General features: G+C 42.5%; 1 protein-coding gene across 3 annotated transcripts in view; it reads left to right on the plus strand.

The window, feature by feature from the left end:
* ZNF827 (zinc finger protein 827) overlaps window positions 1-22,175 on the plus strand; it is a 170,854-nt gene that overhangs the window by 56,833 nt on the left and 91,846 nt on the right. For all 3 annotated transcript variants that reach the window (XM_024736183.1, XM_024736182.1, XM_024736181.1), the window contains one exon: window positions 10,265-10,498. In XM_024736183.1, the coding sequence (XP_024591951.1) occupies window positions 10,265-10,498 (234 nt within the window). The remainder of the gene's footprint in view (window positions 1-10,264; window positions 10,499-22,175) is intronic.

Consider the following 22,175-nt stretch of genomic DNA (forward strand, 5'->3'; position numbering starts at 1 on the left):
TTTTTTTTTTTTTTTTTTTTGTCAATTGAGTGAACTGTCTTTTGACCTCCGTCTGCTTCACTGTTTATTTTCCTTGGCTTCAAACCATGACATCGTTTTTAATGCATGCTAATTCAGTCACTAATCTGGTTAAATTTTTGTGTGTCTTCAAAATACACCCACAATCCATCCCTCGAGCGTGGGCTTTCCTGGCCCACCAGCTCCCTCCCGGATGCTTCCTCCACCCCAGGACCCTCCCTCCCCTCCGCCAGGCCTCCAAGGCGTTTATGGACTCTTCTGATACCTCTGGGATCAGGTTGTGCCCCTGCCTGGCTTCCTTCTCCTGAGTAATGGTATCCCCACTCCTCTCAAGAAAAATGCTGAGTCATCGCCAGCTGGTACTCACTCCCCCTGCCCCCCATTTCCATTTACCTGCCTTCCCTCATGTTGCAGGAGTCTGGTCACTGGAACCATGGAGTTCCATAAATCTTCCTCCTGTTAGGTAAAATGGGGGAGGGGGGGTTCTAAAAAGAATTAATAATGTTATTAAAACCAAAATAACTAGGGACTTCCCTGGAGGTGCAGTGGCTAGGACTCTGCGCTTCCACTGCAGACGGTACAGGTTCGATCTCTGGTCCGGGAACTAAGTAAGATCCCTCATGCTGTGCGGTGTGGCCCGAAAACCCCCACAAAATAACTAGTTTAATGCATCTCTGACCCCCAGTGGTTCCGTATCTTCGTAGAGAATTTCTAGCAACATTGCGTCTTATTGCTGTGATATCCACCCCTACTGCCTGCTCCAATGATACTTAGAATCTTAACATCCAAGTTGATCCTTGCATTACTGCTTGTGTCTTAGCCTTGCCACTTCAACTATGTTTCAGATTGCTAAGGGGGGTGGGGAGGGGCAGCGGCAGGGGATGATGTTTCCTTTATAATGTCTTTGTATCATTCACAATGTATTCCGTGGTAGATGATAAGAAAGGTATTCCATTAGTCATATATACTCTGGGAGGCAGGTTTTCAGAGGTTGTGGTATTACTTCACTTAAAAAAGATTTAAAGGGCTTCCCTGGTAGTGCAGTGTGAGAATCTGCCTGCCAATGCAGGGGACATGGGTTCGAGCTCTGGTCTGGGAAGATCCCACATGCCGCGGAGCAACTGGGCCCGTGAGCCGCAACTGCTGAGCCTGCGCGTCTGGAACCTGTGCTCCGCAACAAGAGAGGCCGCGACAGTGAGAGGCCCGCGCACCGCGATGAAGAGTGGCCCCCGCTTGCCGCAACTAGAGAAAGTCCTCGCACAGAAACGAAGACCCAACGCAGCCAAAAATAAATAAATAAAGATTAACTTAAAAAAGAAAAGATTTACAAAGTCACAACCAGCTCCTAGTGCCATAAAGAGTACGGAAGAAAGAGGTGGTCCATGGGAAGAAAACAGGCTGTTCAAAGGGAGCCTCAAAGGGTGTGAGCACCTTGCCGTTGGCCGGGACCTCAGCTTCTGGGGCCAAATCTAGGAACTAGAGTCGGTCACACAGGGAGTTAAGTAACAAACCGGTCCACAGTTTAGCAGCTCAACACAATAGCCATTTACTTAGCTTACGAGTTTGGGGATTGGCAGTTGGGCATGGCTGACCGGTGTGCTTTTTCTGGTCTCTTCTGGGCTGACTCATCCATCTGCAGCACCTTGCCAGGTTGCCAGGGCATGGCTGGTCTAGGTGGGTCCCAGCTGGGAGGGCTTCTCTCTGTCCCCCAGGGTGTCCCATCCTTCAGTGTGTTAGCCTGGGCTCACCCACACGGCAGCTGGCTTCCAAAGGAGAGAGCAGAAGTGCTCCAGGAGGCTGGGCTCAAAGCTGGTCCAGCGGCATCACATCCACCACCTTCCAGTGACCAAATCCAGCCACTTCAACCCAGATTCAAAGGGTGGGATAATCTGCTCCACCTGTTGATGGGAAGAGCCGTGCAGTCACATGGCAAAAGGGGTGGGTTTGCAGGCAGAAGGGATCATGAGGACCATTTTGCAGTCTCCTTGCAACGCCCAGAGTTCTTCAGACTCACTGGGTGTTCCACAAAGACAAAAACACATTAAAATACCAATGTATGAACCAGAATGTCAGTATAGTCATTTAAAATGACAAGTGTAACAATCCAGAGCAGATGTCATTTGGGGCAGATGGTCACCGACTTCCCTGAAGAGTGTTGGAAATATATGATCCAATCTTTAGGTTTTCTTTTTTTCCAGTCTCAAGTCACCTCAAGCTGTTCTTACATGCAAATCACTCCACGGCTGTTCCTACAGCTCATTCTTTGGATGTGTTAATAGCGTGAATTTAAAATGCAGCTTTCTCTCCCATCTCCTCCCGGCTAGAGGCTTGATCGGTTTTCCAGGACTGGTCCTTCCTGCTTTTGACAAGGGAGATATCCTGTCTGTTAAGTGGATTCCAGCAGATAGCCGCTCTTGCTTATTATGTGCGGCTTCTAGTAGTTTCGTTCACGGAGAAAAGCCTTATTTATTTATTTTAAAGTTCGGTGGCGCTGCTTATTGTTATTACCCTCCCTGCTCCAAAGGCTCTTTTGTTTTCCCTTTGTCGCTCTGTCTATAATCTCAGTGGCTGTCACAGGGGACCTGCGCGGCCCTGGTCTGCAGACATAGACACTGAAGTGTGACCGAGGATTAGCTCAGGTGGGGATAAAAGATATAATGAAATATAATGAGAAATATAAGATGGTTAAAACTCCGCTAAACACTAAATATAAAACTGCTTAAGGCCAGTTAAGTAGTTTACCTTATGAGAGAGCAACGTTTGAAAATATTTAGCTAATGTTTTAAACTTTCTATTTGAATATAATATGCTTCACTGTTATTAATTATTATTTAATGAAATCTCGGCTTTCCTTATGATTTCCGAAGGCAATTTATTTTCTTCTCACCCAAAGTGCATCAAGTTGTCAAAAAAATCCCAGGTCCCCAGACGGATCATACATCCTTACATACACTTACAAGGGAACTTGGGTAGTTATAACAGCCCTGCTTTGTAATCTGGAGAGTTGAGCTCTGATTCTGAGTCTATCATGAATGAGCTGTGTGGTTTTAAAAAGGTCCTATCCTTCTCTGAGACTGTGTTTTCTTATTGTAAAATAAGGGAGTGGAAAACAGTAATGGTTTTCATTTTGTTTGTTGGTTTTCAAACATTAAACCCATTTTTTTCCAAACAAAATCTTAAGGGCAGACTCAATATACAAAACACGAAGAATATGTAGTTTAATGTATTTTTAAATTTAACTTTAGTTTTTAGGTTCTCATGTATTATATTTATTTATTTTAAAAGTCCAGCGATTAGAAAAAAGTTGCTAAGCGATACTCCCACACACATGAAATTAGTGTTATGTTAAGATGAGGTCTTACAGCAGTATAAGCATCTAGTGTATTTCTAAACTTATTTTGCTGATTGCAGCTTCAAGAAATACCATTTACACAGGGACATTGTGGCAAATGAGATAAGATTTTAAACAATTCACCTCGTAATCTCAGGGTCCCTTTAATTAAATGTATTCAGCTGCTTGAAAGAAGAGTACAGTAATAAAAAGTTTTTGCTTCAAAGTTGACAACATTTAGCAATTGCCCTTATTCCTTATCATAATAAAGACCAGACAAAAGCACCCCAAACTTTCAACATGTACTAAAGCCATCGATAATTCTATTTTAGCTACTTGGTTATCACTCAGTTAACCGTTATTTGGAAGTTTATTTAATCTTGCTAGTTTCAGATTCTTCACCTATGAGATGGAGATAATGATAGTAACTACTTCAGAGGGTCGTTGAGAGGATCAGATAAATTAATCCAAGGAAACAGCATACTCCCTGGCCCATATTAAGTGGGCAGAACCAAATATGTGTATCTACATATTTCTGTGTGGCTGTTACCCACGATCAGAAGCTTCACCAAAGCAGATACACCTGAAACTACCCTGGCACCTAATTTAAGGCAGTGGTCCTCAACCAGAGGCGTGCTCGGAGGAGAGTAAGGCAATGTCTAGAGAAACTTTTGTTTCCACGACTGGGAAGTGCTATTGGCATCTAGTAGCTAGAGACCAGGGATGCTGCTAAGCGTCCTACCGTTTGCAGGACGGTCACCCACAGCAAATTACCCAGCCTAGAATGTCAGTGGTGCTGAGGTTGAGAAAGCCTGATTTGAGGCATACCTACAGACCTTAGTCGTACCATAATCGTACAGTTTTAACATGCACAGGCCTGAATTTTTGGAAAGATCAGTGTACAGCCAAGCACTTCCTTATTAATGACACGTTACTAGAACTCTGCCACTCCTAAGAGGCAGGGAGAACTGCATCACAAGTGATACACAAAACCGAATTAACTTGTTAACTCAAGTTAACCCATCAGTGGTTTCCAGTGAGTTGACATTTTATATATAACAGAGCTGAGGGTCCACATTTTAAAATTTTAAATTAGTTTCAATAATTTTAAAAGCTTAAATTGGAAACCGATATTTATTGGAACCCCAGAAGCTTATCCTAGGGTTGGTTCCTTGGGACACTGTTTGAAAACCACTAAATCTGCGGTCCGTTCCAGGTCCAAGGGTCCTTGGCTCTGCTTTAGGGGGAGCTAGTAAGTAAAATTCTCAATGGCCTAGCTTTTTCATGTACCAGTTCAGCAGACTCTGAGCTGAAAGAGAGCTCGGTCTCATTAAACTCAAGGAAAGTGTCGTTTCCCTTCCCCAGAGGAAACAGACAAAGCAGAACAGTAACAGTCACGTCGCAGTCCCTTCTTTCTCTTCCACCCTCTTAGATCTTCATAAAATTCTTCCCTACCAGAAAACATGCCTTTCCTTCAGGTTACACGCCACCCTTCCTCATTTCTCGTTCACGTTACTTAGTTCACACCATATCACTTCTGCCCAGAGCCCACAGTGCAACTGCTTGAGTTAGTTTCCTTCTTAAAGGTGCTTGGACTATCTTGGAGAGAAAGGAGAACGCTTGGGTGCATTTTCAGCCAGAAGCCCTGAAGTCCAGTGTCTCTGATTTGGAGAAGTCAGTCTGTTAACCTCTTGGGACCTTAGTTCCTTCACCTGCAAGATGAAGGTGGTAACAATGCCTGTCTCCTGTGGTTGATGGAAGGATCAATTCCTGTATAACTATTCAAATGCTAGTTGTGTGCGTTATTGAAACAAATAATGGTCTTTAAGGAAGTTATACAGCATTGTCCTGGGGGTGGGGATGAGAGGGGCTTAGACAGAATCTCGAAGTGTACAGAGGACACCTCGCCGGAAAGACAGTTCCTTTTACAACTCATTAATGCTGGCCTATTAGAATTAGAAACTTGGAATCATTTTTATCCCAGTGGCTTTCCCGTTCCTTTCCCATATTAGCCTTTGTCTTGAATCCTTTCTAAATCCTGATTTAGAAAAAGCTGATTTGTTTCCTTTCACTGGCAGCCCAACTCCATCGAGCACATGAACTTACAGATGTACATCATTTTTAATCATAATTTTCTCAGGTTGCAAAATGTTTGAACAGTGAGAGAAGGGACCTCTTGGTTAGTGGGACTTCCTCACTGAGTTAAGTGGAGTGTCTGGAAGCTTGACGATACATAAACGGAAGTCAAGGTACTTGCTGTGAGAAGTCCTTTACAAACTGAATTCCATATGTGCACAGATCTTGTTAGTGGTAAGAATGAAGTAAAGACCAGGCAGTGAGTCATAAATTACTGCTTTTCTCTTAGCAATTTCCCCAAAGAGAAAACAACTTTAGTTTCACCTTTCCCTGTAGAAAAACAATTTTTAAAATTAAGATAATAAAAAAAATGGCAATTATGCAGTCATATTAATTTTAAAATATAGGGCTTTATGCCCTATTCTTAGTGTAAATATTTCTGGTAATTGAAAAAAAGCAGGGTAGCCTTCTTATTGCTACTTTTACATCATCTATTTAGATCCAAATGTTTGGAAACTAAAACTTGGACAAATGAGTGTTTCCCAGATATTTTTTGATATGTCATTAACCATATTTACATTTCCCCAGCACCTTACTAGTTTTATGCCATTCTTGACGTTGTCAGAATGAAAACCAGGTATGAAGTACCTTGCAAATTTATAAAACAGCAACATACAGCTTGCCTATTATTTTTTAAAAGTGTCTTATTACAGTTCTGTTAAATCTGGGTTGTACTAATAATGCCAAATATCTTTTTTTTTTTTCTTAAGTCTTATGTAGCACATATTCTGACTAATGCTCCCAGAAGCTACTTATATCTTCAGAGAGCATTGGCTTCATGGTTGCCCTCTCCAGCAGTTAGGATTTGCTTCTAGGGCCTCAGTAGTTTCTTATCTCTTTCCTAGGCTCACCTTAGAATTTTTTAAAGTTTCAAAAATAAAAGATGCAAGCCTGAAGCATTTTTAAAAATATATAACCATTCACTTTATATTGTTCCTACCCAAAGAATCAAAATTAAGGACTTAATAGACAGCGCACCATTTTTTTTATTATTATTATTTAAAAATTTTTTCTTTATTTTTTTGGCTGCGTTGGGTCTTAGTTGCAGCATGCGGGATCTTTCGTTGCGGCGCACAGGCGTCTCTCTAGTTTTCTCTAGCGGGTTTTCTCTCTCTAGTTGTGGCGCACAAGTTCCAGAGAGCGTGGGCTCTGTAGTTTGTGGCATGCAGACTCTCTAGTTGAGGCACACGAGCTCAGTAGTTGTGGTACGTGAGCATAGTTGCCCCGCAGCACGTGGGATCTTGGTTCCTCGACCAGGGATGGAACCTGTGTCCCTGCATTGGAAGGCAGATTCTTTACCACTGGACCGCCACGGAAGTCCCCGACAGCACACCGTTTAATTACTCTATCGTGAATAACTTAGGATGCTCTTGGAAAGGGTTTTATGAAGGATTCTGGAAGAAAGGCTTAGGGTGAGAGAAGCTTTAGGAGGTGGACAGCAACGACTCCCTCCCTCTGTAAGTGGTTGAAAGGGGAGAAATGTGCTAGGTAAACAGAATCCTCTTGGGAGCTACCTTCTGTAGAGGTCCAAAATACATGCTTGAAGATTGCTCTAGAGACTGTCCTTGCTCCCTTGGGCTCAGATGCCAATGGCACTGTCCCCAGAGGGCTAGATTTTCAGCGCTTTCCTTGAGATTTTTCTGGGTTCCTCCTTCAGTAATGCCAGAGTCCAAGTCATCATTCAGAGACACCTCAGTAAGCGCTGTGGTGTAGTAGCAGAGCTTTTAACTTTATCTGGAAGGTCTTCTCCCCAATCTCATGATCAGACTTGAGGAAAGCACTTCCGATTGCCTTTGGTGGAACATTTTGGGATTCGTAGCTTTTGTTTACCACAGGTAATAATGGAGTGCCAACAGATGTCACTGATTTGTGACCAACCTATTTTATTTATTCAACAAATATATGTTGAGCTCCTGCTACGTGCCAGGCCCAGTTCTAGGCACTCAAGATACATCAGCGTTAAAACAGAGATTATTGCCTTCATGAAGCCTACCTTTGAGTTGAAGGAATAGACCATAAATTGTTAACATAATAAATAAGAAAATTATGTAGTATGGATTAGTCTTTGGGGCTGCCATAGCGAAATACCACAGACTGGGTGGCTTAAACAATAGAAATGTATTTCTCACCGTTCTGGAGGCTGGAGGTCCAAGATGAAGGTGCTGACAGGTTTGGTTTCTCCTGAGGCCTCTCCTTGGCTTGAAGATGGCTTCCTTCTTGCTCTGGCCCCACATGGTCTTTCCTCTGTGTTTGCACATCCTCTGTGTCTCTCTTATTCTCAGGACACCAGTCATATTGGATTAGGGCCACACCCTAATGGCCTCGTTTAACCGAATTTTCTCCCTATCTCCAAATACAGTCCCAGTGAGGGTTAGGGCTTCAACATTTGTGTTTGGGGAGGTGGGGCAGACACAATTCAATCCATAACAAGATGTTGTCTGGTGATAAGTATTTTGGATAAAAAGGAAAATTACAGACTTCCCTGGTGGTCCAGTGGTTAAGACTTTGCCTTCCAATGCAGGGGACATAGGTTCAATCCCTGGTCGGGGACCTGAGATCCCACGTGTTGCAGGGCAACTAAGACACGCGCCACAACTACTGAGACCACGTGCTCCGGAGCCACATGGCACACCTAGAGAGCCTACGCTCGGCATCGAAAGACCCCGCATGCCACAACAAAGACCTGACGCAGCCAAATAAATAAATGAATAAATATTAAAAAAAAAAAAAAAAAAGGAAAATTAGAGTAGGGTAAGAGAGTTTGGGGGACTGCGGGTACTGTGGGGTGGGCATTGCAGTTTTGATCAGGATGGTCGTGGTCTTCATTGAGAAGGTGGTATTTTAGCAAAGACTTGAAGGTCAAGTTCCATTCAGGTGTTGTTATAACACAGGGACCAGAGATGGAGGAGTGGTGTAGTGGAGCTAGGCAGGGGACACCGGGTGGGCGGCCTGTGCATGTGGGTTCTAGTCTCAGCTCTTCATCTTTTTGATAGTAAAACTTCCAAGTGTCACTTTAGCCCTCTGGGGTCCAGTTCCCAAATATGCTGGTCTGTGTGGACTTGTGACTCCAGCAGGGATATTCTTAGAAGGGCGTAAGGTATAAAGAAAGGACTTTGTGTCTATGTATTGGCTGGAGGTAGATGGTGGGCAGGGGGTTGATAGGCGTACCCTTTGGGGCTTTATTTTCATCCTTTTTGTCGTTGTTGTTGTTAAGCAAGAGTGGGCTTAAGGCTCATTCTTTTTTTAAAAAATAAATTTATTTATTTATTTTTATTTGTTTATTTTTGGCTGCATTGGGTCTCCGTTGCCGTGCGCGGGCTTTTCTCTAGTTGCAGCGAGCGGGGGCTACCCTTCATTGCGGTACGCGGGCTTCTGGTTGTGGTGGCTTCTCTTGTTGCGGAGCACGGGCTCTAGGCGTGGGAGCTTCAGTAGATGCAACGTGAGGGCTCAGTAGCTGTGGCTCATGGGCTCTAGGGCGCAGGCTCAGTAGTTGTGGCGCGCGGGCTTAGTTGCTCCGTGGCATGTGGGATCTTCCCGGACCAGGGCTCGAACCCTTGTCCCCTGCATTGGCAGGCGGATTCTTAACCACTGCGCCACCAGGGAAGCCCAAGGCTCATTCTAAGAAGCTTTTCTAAGAACTCCGTATTAGGATGAGATCTTGTTTCTTAAAATACCAGCACACCTAAATTAACCAAGTTAAAGGTCCTACTATGTGGCCCTTTAAAGGGGCAAGATGGCTGTGAAAGTGACAAGTGGGAAAAGCGGCTGCTAGTCTTCCTTCTTGGTTTTTCCCAAGAAAGACCAGGAAGTAGTATGTAGCTCAGTGAGTGAAGGCCTGGTAAGGTGTAGCCAAGCCACAGAAAGAATCTATCCCATAATAGGCCAGTTAGCTCTGCTCTGACCACAGTACTCCACACCAGCCAACCATGCTAGAAATGGAAAAAGGACATTAGTGGAAAAACTGGTGAAATCTGAATAAAATCTGGATCTTAGATCATAGTAATGTGAATTTCTTCGTTCCGACAAATGCTCCGTGGTGTTACATAAGGTGTTAACTTTAGGGACCACTGAGTAAAAGATGTGTGGGAACTCTCTGACCCCTCTTTGCAACCTCTCTGCAAATCTAAAATTATTCCAAAATAAAATTTTTTTCTCTTAAAAATGTCCATTGTGGACTCGGAGATAACTTGGGCTACAGATAGTGACCAGAAAGACAATGCCAAGTGCATGCCCCACTGTTTGTGGGACAGTGGCATCAGCTTATAATAAGGCAAAAGTGTTATATCTCCATTCTGAGCTTTTCTCTTTGGCAAATTCTCCATCCTCACCTGACCACCGCATTCTAGGTTTTTGCTTTGGTTTTTGCCTCTGACTCATGTTTATATTCAATATTTTATGGCAGAATAACTGTCTGAAAGCATTATTCTATAATAGGATTAGGTAGGGAGAGTGCTAATAGGTCAGAGAGGCAGCAGCATATACAGGAAAGAAGACACTGGAAACCAAAGAGAAAATGCCCAAACACTTTGTAGAGGCAGCACTTCCTAAAATATGATAGGTTCCGAAGATTCAGAAGCCCGCACTCTTCTAAGTCCCACGCTCGTGGAGTGACTTGTATTTTTGTGCTCAGGGCTCAGCCTATTTTGATTGGGTTGTGGTCCCTCCTGTGTTAGCAAGATATGATCATGCATTACATACTTCATTAAGTTGGGAACAGCTAAGAGTGGGACTGGCCTTTCATACAGGTATATGTGTGTAATCCTTTTCTTCTTTTGACAGCTGCAAATCAGAAGGAGCCCATGAATCTTAATTTTAAAGTGAAAGAGGAGCCTAAGGAAGAGGAGGCTCTAAGTGCCACGTTGCCTCGGTCCAACTATGTGTTCAGCCCCGAGTCTGAAGTGCCAGCCCCGAGCATCTCTGAGGACACACTTAAGCCCCAGGAAGCAAAGGGCAACGTACTAAGGCGGGATATGTCAGTCAAAGCAGCATCTGAACTTCTCATGAAACTATCAGGTACTTGATTTCTTCTAAAATATTCACATTCTGATACCATCACTTGCAAGCCACCTGGGCTGCTTCCTGCATGGGTTATAATTAGCCCGATGACGGCAATATCACATTATTGCAGTGAATTCAGGAATGATTGGCTTACTTGGCTAAAATTCCTGTGTTGTGTGTGAGTTTGTTTGCGGATGTTAGCCGTGTACCTGTCTTATTAAATACACTCCCCCTTTCCTGATTATGCCTGCAAATTGTTGGAAAGCAGTGCTATTTTCTAAGATGCTGCAGGCCATAATTTTAAATGGGTTCTAATGACATTCAAAGCACTTCTGTTAATTGATCAAAATAGCTATTCTTTCCTAATAGAGGACCTTGCACTGTTTGGTGTTTTTGTACTATGTTCTTTAAGAACCATTAAAAATATTTTTCTGAACTTAATAAACCATTAAGATGGCACTTGAAGTGATTACCAATAGAGTAGCAATAAGATTTTAGAAATAGAAAATCTCATAATGGAATGTTACAGTAATTAATCTAAGTTCTTAAGGCAAACAAATAATTTTTATTAGTATCTAAATGTCATTTCAGCCTATCAAATGTTGGCAAAATGGGTTATAATTTGAAATTCATGTATTTTGGATTTTTTCCCACCCAGTCTCCTATCTGCCCCATGCTCTTCAGAACAGATAGAAATTTAGTGTGTTTTAAAATTCAAAGGTATGACTTTAAGAACATGGAAAGAAAAAAAAAAAAAAAGAACATGGAAAGAAAAGTTATGTAAATAATAGTACTTACCAAGTCATATCCCATCCTTAGTTCGCTGCTGCTTAAAAATAATTTTTAGAGACTCTACTCAAAATACTAATATGAATCAAAAGCTGTTTTCAGTTCTGTAACTTGGTGTGCTTGGAGGATGAAAGCGAGATATGTATTAGGGAGACCCCTTCCCAGTGTAATTTCAGCAGGAATTCTGTGTTTCTGGTTGACCAGTAGGTTGGAAAGTAAGAAATTAATAATTATTTACTTAGGGTTGTTGTATTAGAACAGTTGAAATTCCTGTATTTGCCATTTGGTGGCGTGAAGAATTCTTTCCTTTGATGTTAATTTAAAACACACTGGAACCTCCGGGGGGGCATGATTTGTTACAGATAAAGCATAATACGGTTGTCACCTTGTCGCCCCATTTTTCTAAACTTCGCAGTGATAACGCAGCTTCTCCTATGTAAATGGGAGTTCTAGCAAGATTGTGCTAATTGCTAAAAGCTGCAAGTTTAAAAAAATGATGTTCGAGCCCACATACTTTGAACCCTCCCTCCTGTGTCAAAAGGTCTTGGTGACGTACAGTAATCTGTCTGTTGGTTTTCCAGTCAATTCAGAGAGGTTACACAGCTCTCTAATGCTTCTCCCATAACATAGACTTTCACGCTCTTCCAACAGTGACTCCTATCCCCTCCTGGTGGTAAGGTTCCAGTGTGCAGTATTTCTATTTCGGAGTTTACTGTGCAGCCAGTATTGTGAGCAGAGGAAGCTAGGGTGGCATCAAAAGATAATATGCAATAATGAGATTTCAGGAAAGATGTTCTCGAAGGAAAACATTTTATCTTGGTCCTTTTGGATGATGCAGTTTGAGACAATGAAGTATGAAATCATTTCCTAGGTAATAAGAGATTCCCAAAATAGAATATAGCCAGGCAGCCATGCACATTTAATGATATTTGTGGTCAGCAATGGCTCTTCTTAATGCTTATGTTGGGTGTTAGTGAGTACACGTGCTGTGGGGTTCGACAGTAGTTGAATCTGGAATTCCCTGGTCGTCCGGTGGTTAGGACAGCACGCTTTCACTGCCGAGGGCACGGGTTCCATCCCTGGTCAGGGAACTAAGAACCTGCAAGGTGTGTGGCGTGACCAAAAATCAGAAACACAAAAACAAAACAAGAAAGGCAATAGTTGAATGGATGACATGGTCGTGTTTCCAAAGGGCATCTGCCCTGCTTCATGCTGTGGAAATGACAACTTGTTTGAAGACCTAGAAAATTATTGTTTTGCCCTGAAAAAATTTTCCAGTATTCCGTATGCTTTGACTTAGGTCAAAGAAATAGGCATCACAGACCCTACCTTCTAGATGCTTGTGGTCTAGTCAGAAGTCATCCAGGGCAATGGAATTCAGTCAATCAGTGCTTTGCCCTTGGAACTTCACACTTTGACAGTCTAGCAGACTGTGGTCACTAAACTGCGAAGAAGTTTCCAAGTCAGCCCTAAAAATAGGAATGTGACTTAAAAAAAAACAAATGTCTTTTCATTCTGAAGCTGCAAGGTAAAAGGGGACTCACCCTTTATTAGGTTTAAAGTGGGTATTAGGGTTTCTAATCACGGGTGGATCGGTGCTCTTGGAAGAAGGAAGATGTTAGGAAAAAACCACCTATGCTGTCTTTCCTCAAGTTATAATTTTAACAATTTCCATGTTTACGCCCTGAAAGCCATCTGAGGAAAGGACCTGTCAGTGTCTTCAAGCCCCCCTTTCCATGCTATTTCCTGTCTCTGTATAGACAAGAGTAGTTATGCATTTCTCGAAGCATCTGTGCAGGTAGTCAGGGCTGCTCCCCGTCTAACACCCCAAAGCCCTGATGCAGGTATTCCTGTGGGTGGGAGTCCCTGCCTTGCTAATTTTCATTTATGGTCTTCTGTCCTGCCGGGGAGAATCCATATGGTTAGGAAGAGCTAGGTAAGAAAAGTGCGTCCCATGCATTATCATACATTTTTCTTCCTTCTTTCAGTTTTGACCCAAAGAATAACTACCATTTGGAATAAGAGGACTTTTCATCTCTCTTACTTATTTCCTTGAGATTCAATGCTACGACCTGTCGTAGTTTAGGCCCTTTCAGTCTTTTCCTTGAATTAACAAGAGGAAACTAGTCAACAACTTGGCTGCCTCATTTCCGGTTTTAAATTAATTTATGTTAACTCCTTCACGATGGATGTTGGGCACATGGCCGGGTCAAATATCAGGTGAAACTTTCCTAGGTGGAGAAACCTCTGTAGGCATATTGTTTTCCAAACTAACATTTATGTTTTATGGGGAAAACACAGATGCGTTAACAACCAGGTGAAATTTTTCATTAACTGTGTGTTTAGGAAAATCTGAGGTTTCTTCCTTCCTATTTCCAGTTGTCAGTTGGGCAGTCAAGTGCCTGACAGCTGGGCCAAGTAAATTGATTACCATAAAGAAAGCAACCCACTCTAAGGAAACCACTGGGTGTCTGGGACTACCTGTTGTTACTTGACATGAGAAAGCCAAGATAATCAGACTTTTCTGCTAAGTGTATATTTGCCAAAGATAATTCCCAGAAGGCTTGATTTAAGGAGGCCAAGATCCTGAAGTCCAATAGAGAGGCTAGGTAACATCAGATAGACTAAGAGAATCAAGTCAGTCTTAATCTCTGGTTTTGCAACGTCTAGTGACTTTGAAAACTTATAGAACAAATGTGTTATCACAGATGTGACATAATGCTCGAAGTGACCCAAAGTTTTATCTGCTCTGTCTCTGTTGTGCTTTAAAAGAAGTATCTATGTTGTAAATCAACTATACCTCAATAAAGAAAAAAAGAGAAGTAGCTACGCTCAAAGAAACAAAGAAATGCCCTCTTCTACCTCGGTCATGCATATATAAAATGTACCACATGTATGGTTGAACCAAGAAGTAGTAGATAAGAATGCCATTTAAAAAGATGAATCCCACAAAAAATAAGTAGCTGGAAAGCTGGAGCTATTCAGAAACACTAATGAAAAATTAAACATTTAAATTGGTCTAACACGGTAAATAAAACCTCACATTAGACCTTGATTCAAAACACATCTATGGGTTTTCCTTTTTCTGTGCTCACAGAGGGAAACTGCATTGATTTATATTCATTTCTGATTTATATTCATTTATCCCCACCTAGTCTTGGAGAGAAATATAAATTATAATTGCCTCTTGTAGAGGAATCCAGGCAGGTCCTGGATTTGAAATACATAGTGATGTAGGATTCAGGGAATCACCTACGTAAGAAAGGGCTTTAGTGCAGAGATATTTAGAAGCAGGTAACTTGGCTAGGATGAAGTTTTAAGGCGAATTCAATCTCCGAGGTGAACTGAAGCAGAGAGGAAAGGTACCCAGAGAATGACTTTGTTAACAGTTTTAATTAGGGCCCTTTTGGTTGTAAGTAACACATCCTCTTCAGCTAGTTTAGGCAGGAAAGAGGAATTTAATAGAAGGTGCAGGTTTGGGGTTGACTTTTGGAATGAACGCAAAGGTAGGGATGCAGCAGGGTGTCAGGCCTCCACTGAAGCCAGGGACTGGAAGACCGAATGGAACCCAGGAGGTCCCTGCTCACCCCTGCTTCTCTGCACATACGGATGGACGTTTTCTGATATCCAGCCCACATGGTGGAACATGACAGTTGCCGTCAGCTTCTGAGTATACCCCCCCGTTCAAAAGAGTAGCTAAACAGAAATGTCTTTTTTTTTTTTAGGATTTTTTTGATGTGGACCATTTCTAAAGTCGTTATTGAATTTGATACAATACTGCTTCTGTTTTATGTTTTGCTTTTTTGGCCGCGAGACGTGTGGGATCTTAGCTCCCTGAGCAGGGAATCAAACCTGCACCCCCTGCACTGGAAGGCGAAATCTTAACCACTGGACCGCCAAGGAAGTCCCTAAACAGAAATTTCTTAGTCCCAATCCCAAATTCCAGCTGATTACCTCAGCTCCAATTGGGGCCCACGAGTGGAAACTTCCGCTGTATCTACGAATAAGGGCATGTTGAGCAGACATGGCTGCTGTCATGTAGGATTGCTGGGAGGAGAAGAATCCCCAGAAACGCACCTTGGATGCGCAAGAGTGAGGGTAGTGTGAGACCAGGAAGATAGGCAATATGTCTGAACCCCAAAAGTTCGAGGAGCAGATTATGGTCATTGCTGTTATTTAAATATTGAATGTAAATGTGTTTAGGCCTTTGGGTGATGCTTGCCTTTCCTTTCTGGTGGAGAAGACTGCCCAGCCGGGACTCAGCCTACCCAGCCGCAACTCAGTATGTGCTGAGGCCCTGCTTCTAAGTGTGGTCCCCAGACCAGCAGAATCAGCATGAGTTGGAGAAGGTAGGGAAGTGATAGAGATGCAAATTCTTGAGCTTTACTGTGGACCCAGCTGAAACTCTCGAGTTCTTTATAACCCTACAAGTGATTCTGAAAGCTGTTTTGAGAAGCAGTGCTGAGGAAATAGTTAATCAGAGAAATAAGTTTGGTCCATCCAAAAAAGAGTGCCTTGGGTTGAAACTGACACAGAAGAAAGCTCTCTTAAACACACATTTTGCCTTTTAAAAAGAATCATCTGGCTTCAGTGGAGATTCTTTTTCATTTATTAGGAAATAATGGTATCTGGGAACCTTTTTTAGAAGGGCACGTGTACCTAATAAATCAAGATAGCGATGGTTGTTAGCCTCAGATACTGCTGCCTTTTTCCCATGTGCTTTGCTGTTAAATTTCAGGATTATTCCTGGGCAACGTGTGCATTCCTTTAGGAGGGACAAGCTCCCCGCCCTCAGCCCCAACAAATCCAAGGTCACGTCGGAGACTCTGCTATTCTAAAGAATTCCTTGAGATAAAGTAGGGATTTTAGCTAAATAAGTTCTCAGGACACAAACTATTCACTGTTCTATTTGGTATTTCTCCCTTGGAAAATCATAGTCTATCAAACTTTATAAGCTATGACTTCAGTAATTATCTGCAAGGATGGAAAATAGGTGTCTTCAGTTTATATTAATGTCATCTCTCGTTTCCCTCCTTCAGACTTACGGGTTATTTAGTTGGATGGTGGAAGGAACATGGGAGGCCTAGTTCTACCTAGTTCCTGTGATTCTCCTTGCTTACAGTGGAAAGTAGAGCACACTCCTGAGGTGAACAGGTGGACATGTTAGCCAACTACAAAAGAGTTAAAGAGTAATTTAGAAGCATCAGTTTAAAAAGTATTTTATTTATTTTATTAATATTGTCTATTTATCCCATTGTCAAATAGGTGGTGCTGAGGAATTTGAAAGCATGAAAATGTCAAAATGGCCTAGTCTAATCAGTCTGCAATTGAAAAATGCTTTTTTTCACTTCAGCTTTTTTTGAGCACCTGGAGAAACCTACTGAACCCAGTACTCTAATTTTCTAATGAGATATATATACATATAAAATCAGATTGTTATGTCTCAGAGGGGACTTCTAGACTGCTTTTTTAAATACCATCCCACTTTCTCAACATCCTTATTGAGATATAATTCACATTCCATAAAATTTACCTATTTAAAGTGTGCAGGTCAGTGGTTTGTAGTATATTGACAGCCTTGTGCAACCATCACCACATCTAATTACAGAACATTTTCATCCCCCCCAAAAACAAACTTTATACCCATTAGCACTCACTCTTTACCTCCCATCTCCACCAAATCCTCTCCCAGCTCCTAATCTACTGCCTCTCAATAGATTTTCGTATTGTGGACATTCCATATGAATGTAATTACCCAAGAAGTCTCTTCTTCCACTTAGCATAATGTTTTCAAAGCTCTTCTATGTTGTAACATGCATCAGTACTGTATTCCTTTTTAAGGCTGAATAATGTTCCATCGGATATTATTGGAATGGACATACCAATAATGCAATACTGATTTTATACATGGTATAAAATGAACATACCACATTTTGTTTATCCATTCATCCATTGTTGAACATTCGGGTTGTTGCCCAACTTTTGCTGATAAGGACATTTGAAGTTTTTGTGTAGACATATGTTTTGTTTCTCTTGGGTATATACCTCAAAGTGGAATTCCTGGGTCAAATGGTAACTCTGCGTTTAACATTTTGAGGAACTGCCAAGCTGTTTTGCAAAGCAGCTGCACCATTTTATATCCCCACAGCAATGGATGGGAGTTTGAATTCTTCCACATCCTTGCCAAAAGTTGTTATTGTCTGTCTTTTTTATTATAGCCATCATGCTGGGTGTGAGCTAGTATCTCATTGTGATTTTGATTTGCATTTCCCTGATGACTAATGATGGTGAGCATATTTTCATGTGCTTATTGGCCATTTGTATATATTTCCTGGAGAGACGTTTACTCAAGTTCTTTTCCAACTTTTTAATTGAGTTATTTGTCTTTTTACTCTTGAGTTGTAAAAGTTCCTTCTATATTCCAGATGTAAGTCTCTTATCGGATGTGATTTGCAAATATTATACTTTCGCTCATTCTGCTCATTGTCTTTTCACTTTCTTGATGGTATTTGCAGCGCAAAAGGGTTTAATTATAATCCAATTTATCTCTCTTTCCTTTTGTTGCTTGTTGCTTGTGATAATTAAGGAATTATCACAATTCCATAATTCCAAAAATTGGGTAAAAAATGAAGACTTGTTGAATATTAACATGAAAGCCTGTCTTTATGTATATTATATATTAGCACCATATTTAGTTTTCAGATATAAAGCCTATGAAACCTAACTTGACCTCCCTGATTTCTGTTTTTGCTATAGCATTCTGTACTTCAGCTGATGGCAAAGGATATCCATATGTCAACTTTTTAAGTGACTTTTAATGAATATAACCAACAGTGGTCTTACAACTAATGAGGAGATCACTTTGTCACTGCTGTATATATCCTAAGCTACTCTCAGGATATACGTGTGTGTGTGTGTACACACACACACACACACACACATACACACACAGAAACCCATAACTGGGGGAGTTAAATCATAAATAAGCAATTAGGCTCTTTTTTTTAGCGCTTGGAAACTCAGTGAGAATTGCAGATGTTTGGAGTGCAGAAACTCTTACATAAACAGAATAGATCACTTTAATAAGATAAAAATGTAACCTGTGTATATATCCAGAGAATTCCTTTCTTGAAGGTCTAGATTTTGTTAAGCTCAGAGGGTATACCTTGGCGTTATTTATCTGGTTGTTTAGACAGGACAGAGTGGGAAATAGCTATATGCAGCTCTGGAAGGGCCATTCTCTTCCCAGCAAGAAGAGGGGACTTGCTTCTAACAGAAGTTCCCACCATAACTGGTATTACCTTCACTCTTTGACTAGTAAGCCCCCTTCTATTTATTTTGGGATTCCACACACAGCTTCCAAATCCCCGAGCCCATATACCTGAGTGGCGGCTTCTGCTTCCCGCACCTCCCGGGGAGCTCTCTGGGCTCACACCCCAGGCCAGCACCTCTGCGCCTCCTTTTCCCCTTAGAGCCCTCACCCTTTGGCCACCCTTTTGCTTTCTTGACCCGGCTTCCTTCACCTCCCACACTGAGGCCTGGGCCTCAGAAAGGCCAGACTCAAAAGGGCTCTTGTTTTACTATCATCTCCCCAGTGCAGAGCACATATGTTAATATAGCTACAAAAATTTGTATTGGCCTGTGTTTCAGAAACCAGGCAAAAGCTCAGAAAGGAATTTCATAGGCTCCACCTTCATTACAGATGCCGTTTCTGTTTGGCTGCACTGGGGGATGGAAGGCTGTAAGGCAAGGGGTGCAAGGTGGGGTTGGGCGTGGTGAAGGGGTTCCAGATCCTTTACAATACTGAGCAAAATAACTGAGAATGGCACCTAGGGGATGTGATCGCAGTTGGCCTAGCGTGCCCGTCTCCTGTATTCCTGTGTCATTTTCTGTTTTCTGATAGAAATAAAAAAACATTTCTACAGACATGACGCATGACACAAACAGTAGCACAGAGAGGCCATTAGTAAGTACCATTTGATGGTGACAACTCTTAACAAGAAGCTTTATTTTCTGAGGGAGCCGATTGCAGTGTGAATGCAAATATTTGTGTAACCAGTCAAACATTCTGTTCCATTTTTCTCTCAGAGGACAAATTTCCCTGTCAGGTAGAAGCTGTGCATCTTGTCACTGCATTAGAATCTCTTACACCACTCTTCGCTTTTTATGGCTCCTACCCTCAGACTCTTTGGCTATATATTACCACAGTTATGGTCTTGTGAGGGAGAGCACGGTCATTATTTTCCTCAGTGAGAGAGCTAAAACATTCTCATTCCACGATGGTTTTTCTTCTCATTGTCATATTAACCCTTAGCCTTTAACTTATCCATGTCAAAGAAGGGGAACATTTGCATGTATAATTAAACCCCATGGCTTCTGTGCCCATCTGGCTCCAGGCTGGTATCACAGCCCTACCTCTGGAGAAGGGAATCCTCTGTCTGCTGCTGAGTGACCACATCCCACCTGGAGCTCAACTGGGTGATGGTACTCGGGCCCATCAGCCACATTGAGCACCGGAAGATACACACAGGGTGAGACTGATGGAGCCCATTTCCATTGGGCTGGGGAGTGTCTATATTAGCCCAAGAATGGAAAACTTTCCTGAAGAGAACTATTTCTCCCTTTTGACTTCTGTTACTCTGATAGGAAGATGAAGGCTTGAAGAGTGGTATTTTCTCATTATCAAAGTGTGAGAACCTATGACATTCTTGGTCTTCTTCCTAATAAGTCTTCTATTTACTCCACCCATGTATACATTTTCCCCATCTTGAGGCCATCTTGAGTGCATGCTGTGAGTTGATTTACTTCCTGTTTTCTAAATACGGGATTGCAGTTGGATTCGAGCACATTTCCTGGTTTCTCATGGCTTCCACATGCTTGTATCACTTATCTCCACAGCTGGAGACGTGGGGGGCAATGTTAGAATATTCATGTTACCCACCATCTCTTATCTTATGTCCAAAATCAAGTGGTGAGGATCACTCTTTAAAGAATACATCACGAATGCGTTTCCTTACGTCCTCTGACTGCCAACCTTAGCCCCGTAAACCCAGCTACACACACACACACACACACACACACACACACACACACACACACACACACACACACGCTTCTCTCCTGTCGCTACCAAAACTCTTCCTACTGTTTTGGAGTTGGAGCAATCAGGGGGACAGCCTTTCTGGAGGCTTCCTGTGGTCCACGTCCACGTTGCCAAATGTATATTTAATAGCCCTCTTGTCGAGAGGGAGAGAGACCCTTAGCAGAGCTGAAGGATTAATGGGACTAAAGGTGAAATGGCAGTGATTTGTGGGACTTACCTTGGGAGCAGAATCATTGTGCCTCACTCCACCTTTAAATAGTGGCAGAAATCTTCACTTGGGATTCATCAGTGCTTACATAGCCAACCTATTGTGTGTTATGTAGATAATTTTCTTCTGCACTTATTTTTTCTTTTTGCGGTACGCGGGCCTCTCACTGTTGTGGCCTCTCCCGTTGCGGAGCACAGGCTCCGGACGCGCAGGCTCATCGGCCATGGCTCACGGGCCCAGCCGCTCCGCGGCATGTGGGATCTTCCCGGACCGGGGCACGAACCCGTGTCCCCTGCATCGGCAGGCGGACTCTCAACCACTGCACCACCAGGGAAGCCCCGTCTGCACTTATTTTTTGAAAGCTGTAGAATAAAGAAGAAAACTGGGGACTCGGGATAATTTAATCGAGACAGATGGTTGTCTCCTTTCAATCACTTGTATTAAAACCTTTATTTTGGGGACTTTCCTGGTGGCACAGTGGTTGAGAATCCGCCTACCAATGCAGGGAACACGGGTTCTATCCCTGGTCCGGGAAGATCCCACATGCTGCAGAGCAGCCAAGCCCGTGTGCCACAACTGCTGAGCCTATGTGCCACAGCTACTGAAGCCCATGCACCTACAGCCCGTACTCTGCAGCAAGAGAAGCCCCCACTCGCCGCAACTACAGAAAGCCCACGTGCAGTAACGAAGACCCAATGCAACCAAAAATAAATAAATAAAATTGATTCTTTAAAAAAAAAAAAAACTTAATTTTTAAATTTACCTTTATTTAAAAAAATTTTTTTCAAAACAAAAACATTTTATTGAAGTATAGTTGATTTACAATGTTGTGTTAGTTTCAGGTGTACAACAAAGTGATTCGGTTATACACATATATATGTACATCTATTCTTTTTTTGTTTTGTTTTTTTTGGGTTTTTTTTTGCGGTACGCGGGCCTCTCACTGCTGTGGCCTCTTTCCGTTGCGGAGCACAGGCTCCGGACGCACAGGCTCAGCGGCCATGGCTCACGGGCCCAGCCACTCCGCGGCACGTGGGATCTTCCCGGACCGGGGCACGAACCCGCGTCCCCTGCATCGGCAGGCGGACTCTCAACCACTGCGCCACCAGGGAAGCCCTATTCATTTTTCGATTCTTTTCCATTATAGATTATTGCAAGATATTGAGTAAAGTTCCCTTTGCTATACAGTAAGTCCTTGCTGGTTATCTATTTTATACATTGTAGTGTGTATGTTTATTCCACCCTAATACTGTATAACATAGTTTCACCTAAAAAACGTGGTTCATATTAGACAGATTTTCCTACGTGACTCCTCAGCTTTCTTGGAGATGCCCAGGGCTGAAGTCCTCAGCCCATGTGTAACAGGGAGAGATCAAGCATGAGGGCCTACTTCTCACTTAAGGGTCCCGCCTTCTCGTCCCCATGCTCCTGGTTCACTGTTTGTCACCCTTCACCACCTGTGCTAGAGACGACACAGGAACAGAGAGAGGAAGGGAGATTGAGATGAGTCACTTACGTTACTTGCAAGTAGCTTTGATTTTTCAAACATTTGGAAAAGAAGGTTGAAACCCAGCTAAAATGCATTCAGAGAC

The sequence above is a fragment of the Neophocaena asiaeorientalis genome, unplaced genomic scaffold, assembly GCF_003031525.2.
Source record: "Neophocaena asiaeorientalis asiaeorientalis breed wild unplaced genomic scaffold, Neophocaena_asiaeorientalis_V1.1 scaffold7, whole genome shotgun sequence".
Classification (NCBI taxonomy): domain Eukaryota; kingdom Metazoa; phylum Chordata; class Mammalia; order Artiodactyla; family Phocoenidae; genus Neophocaena; species Neophocaena asiaeorientalis.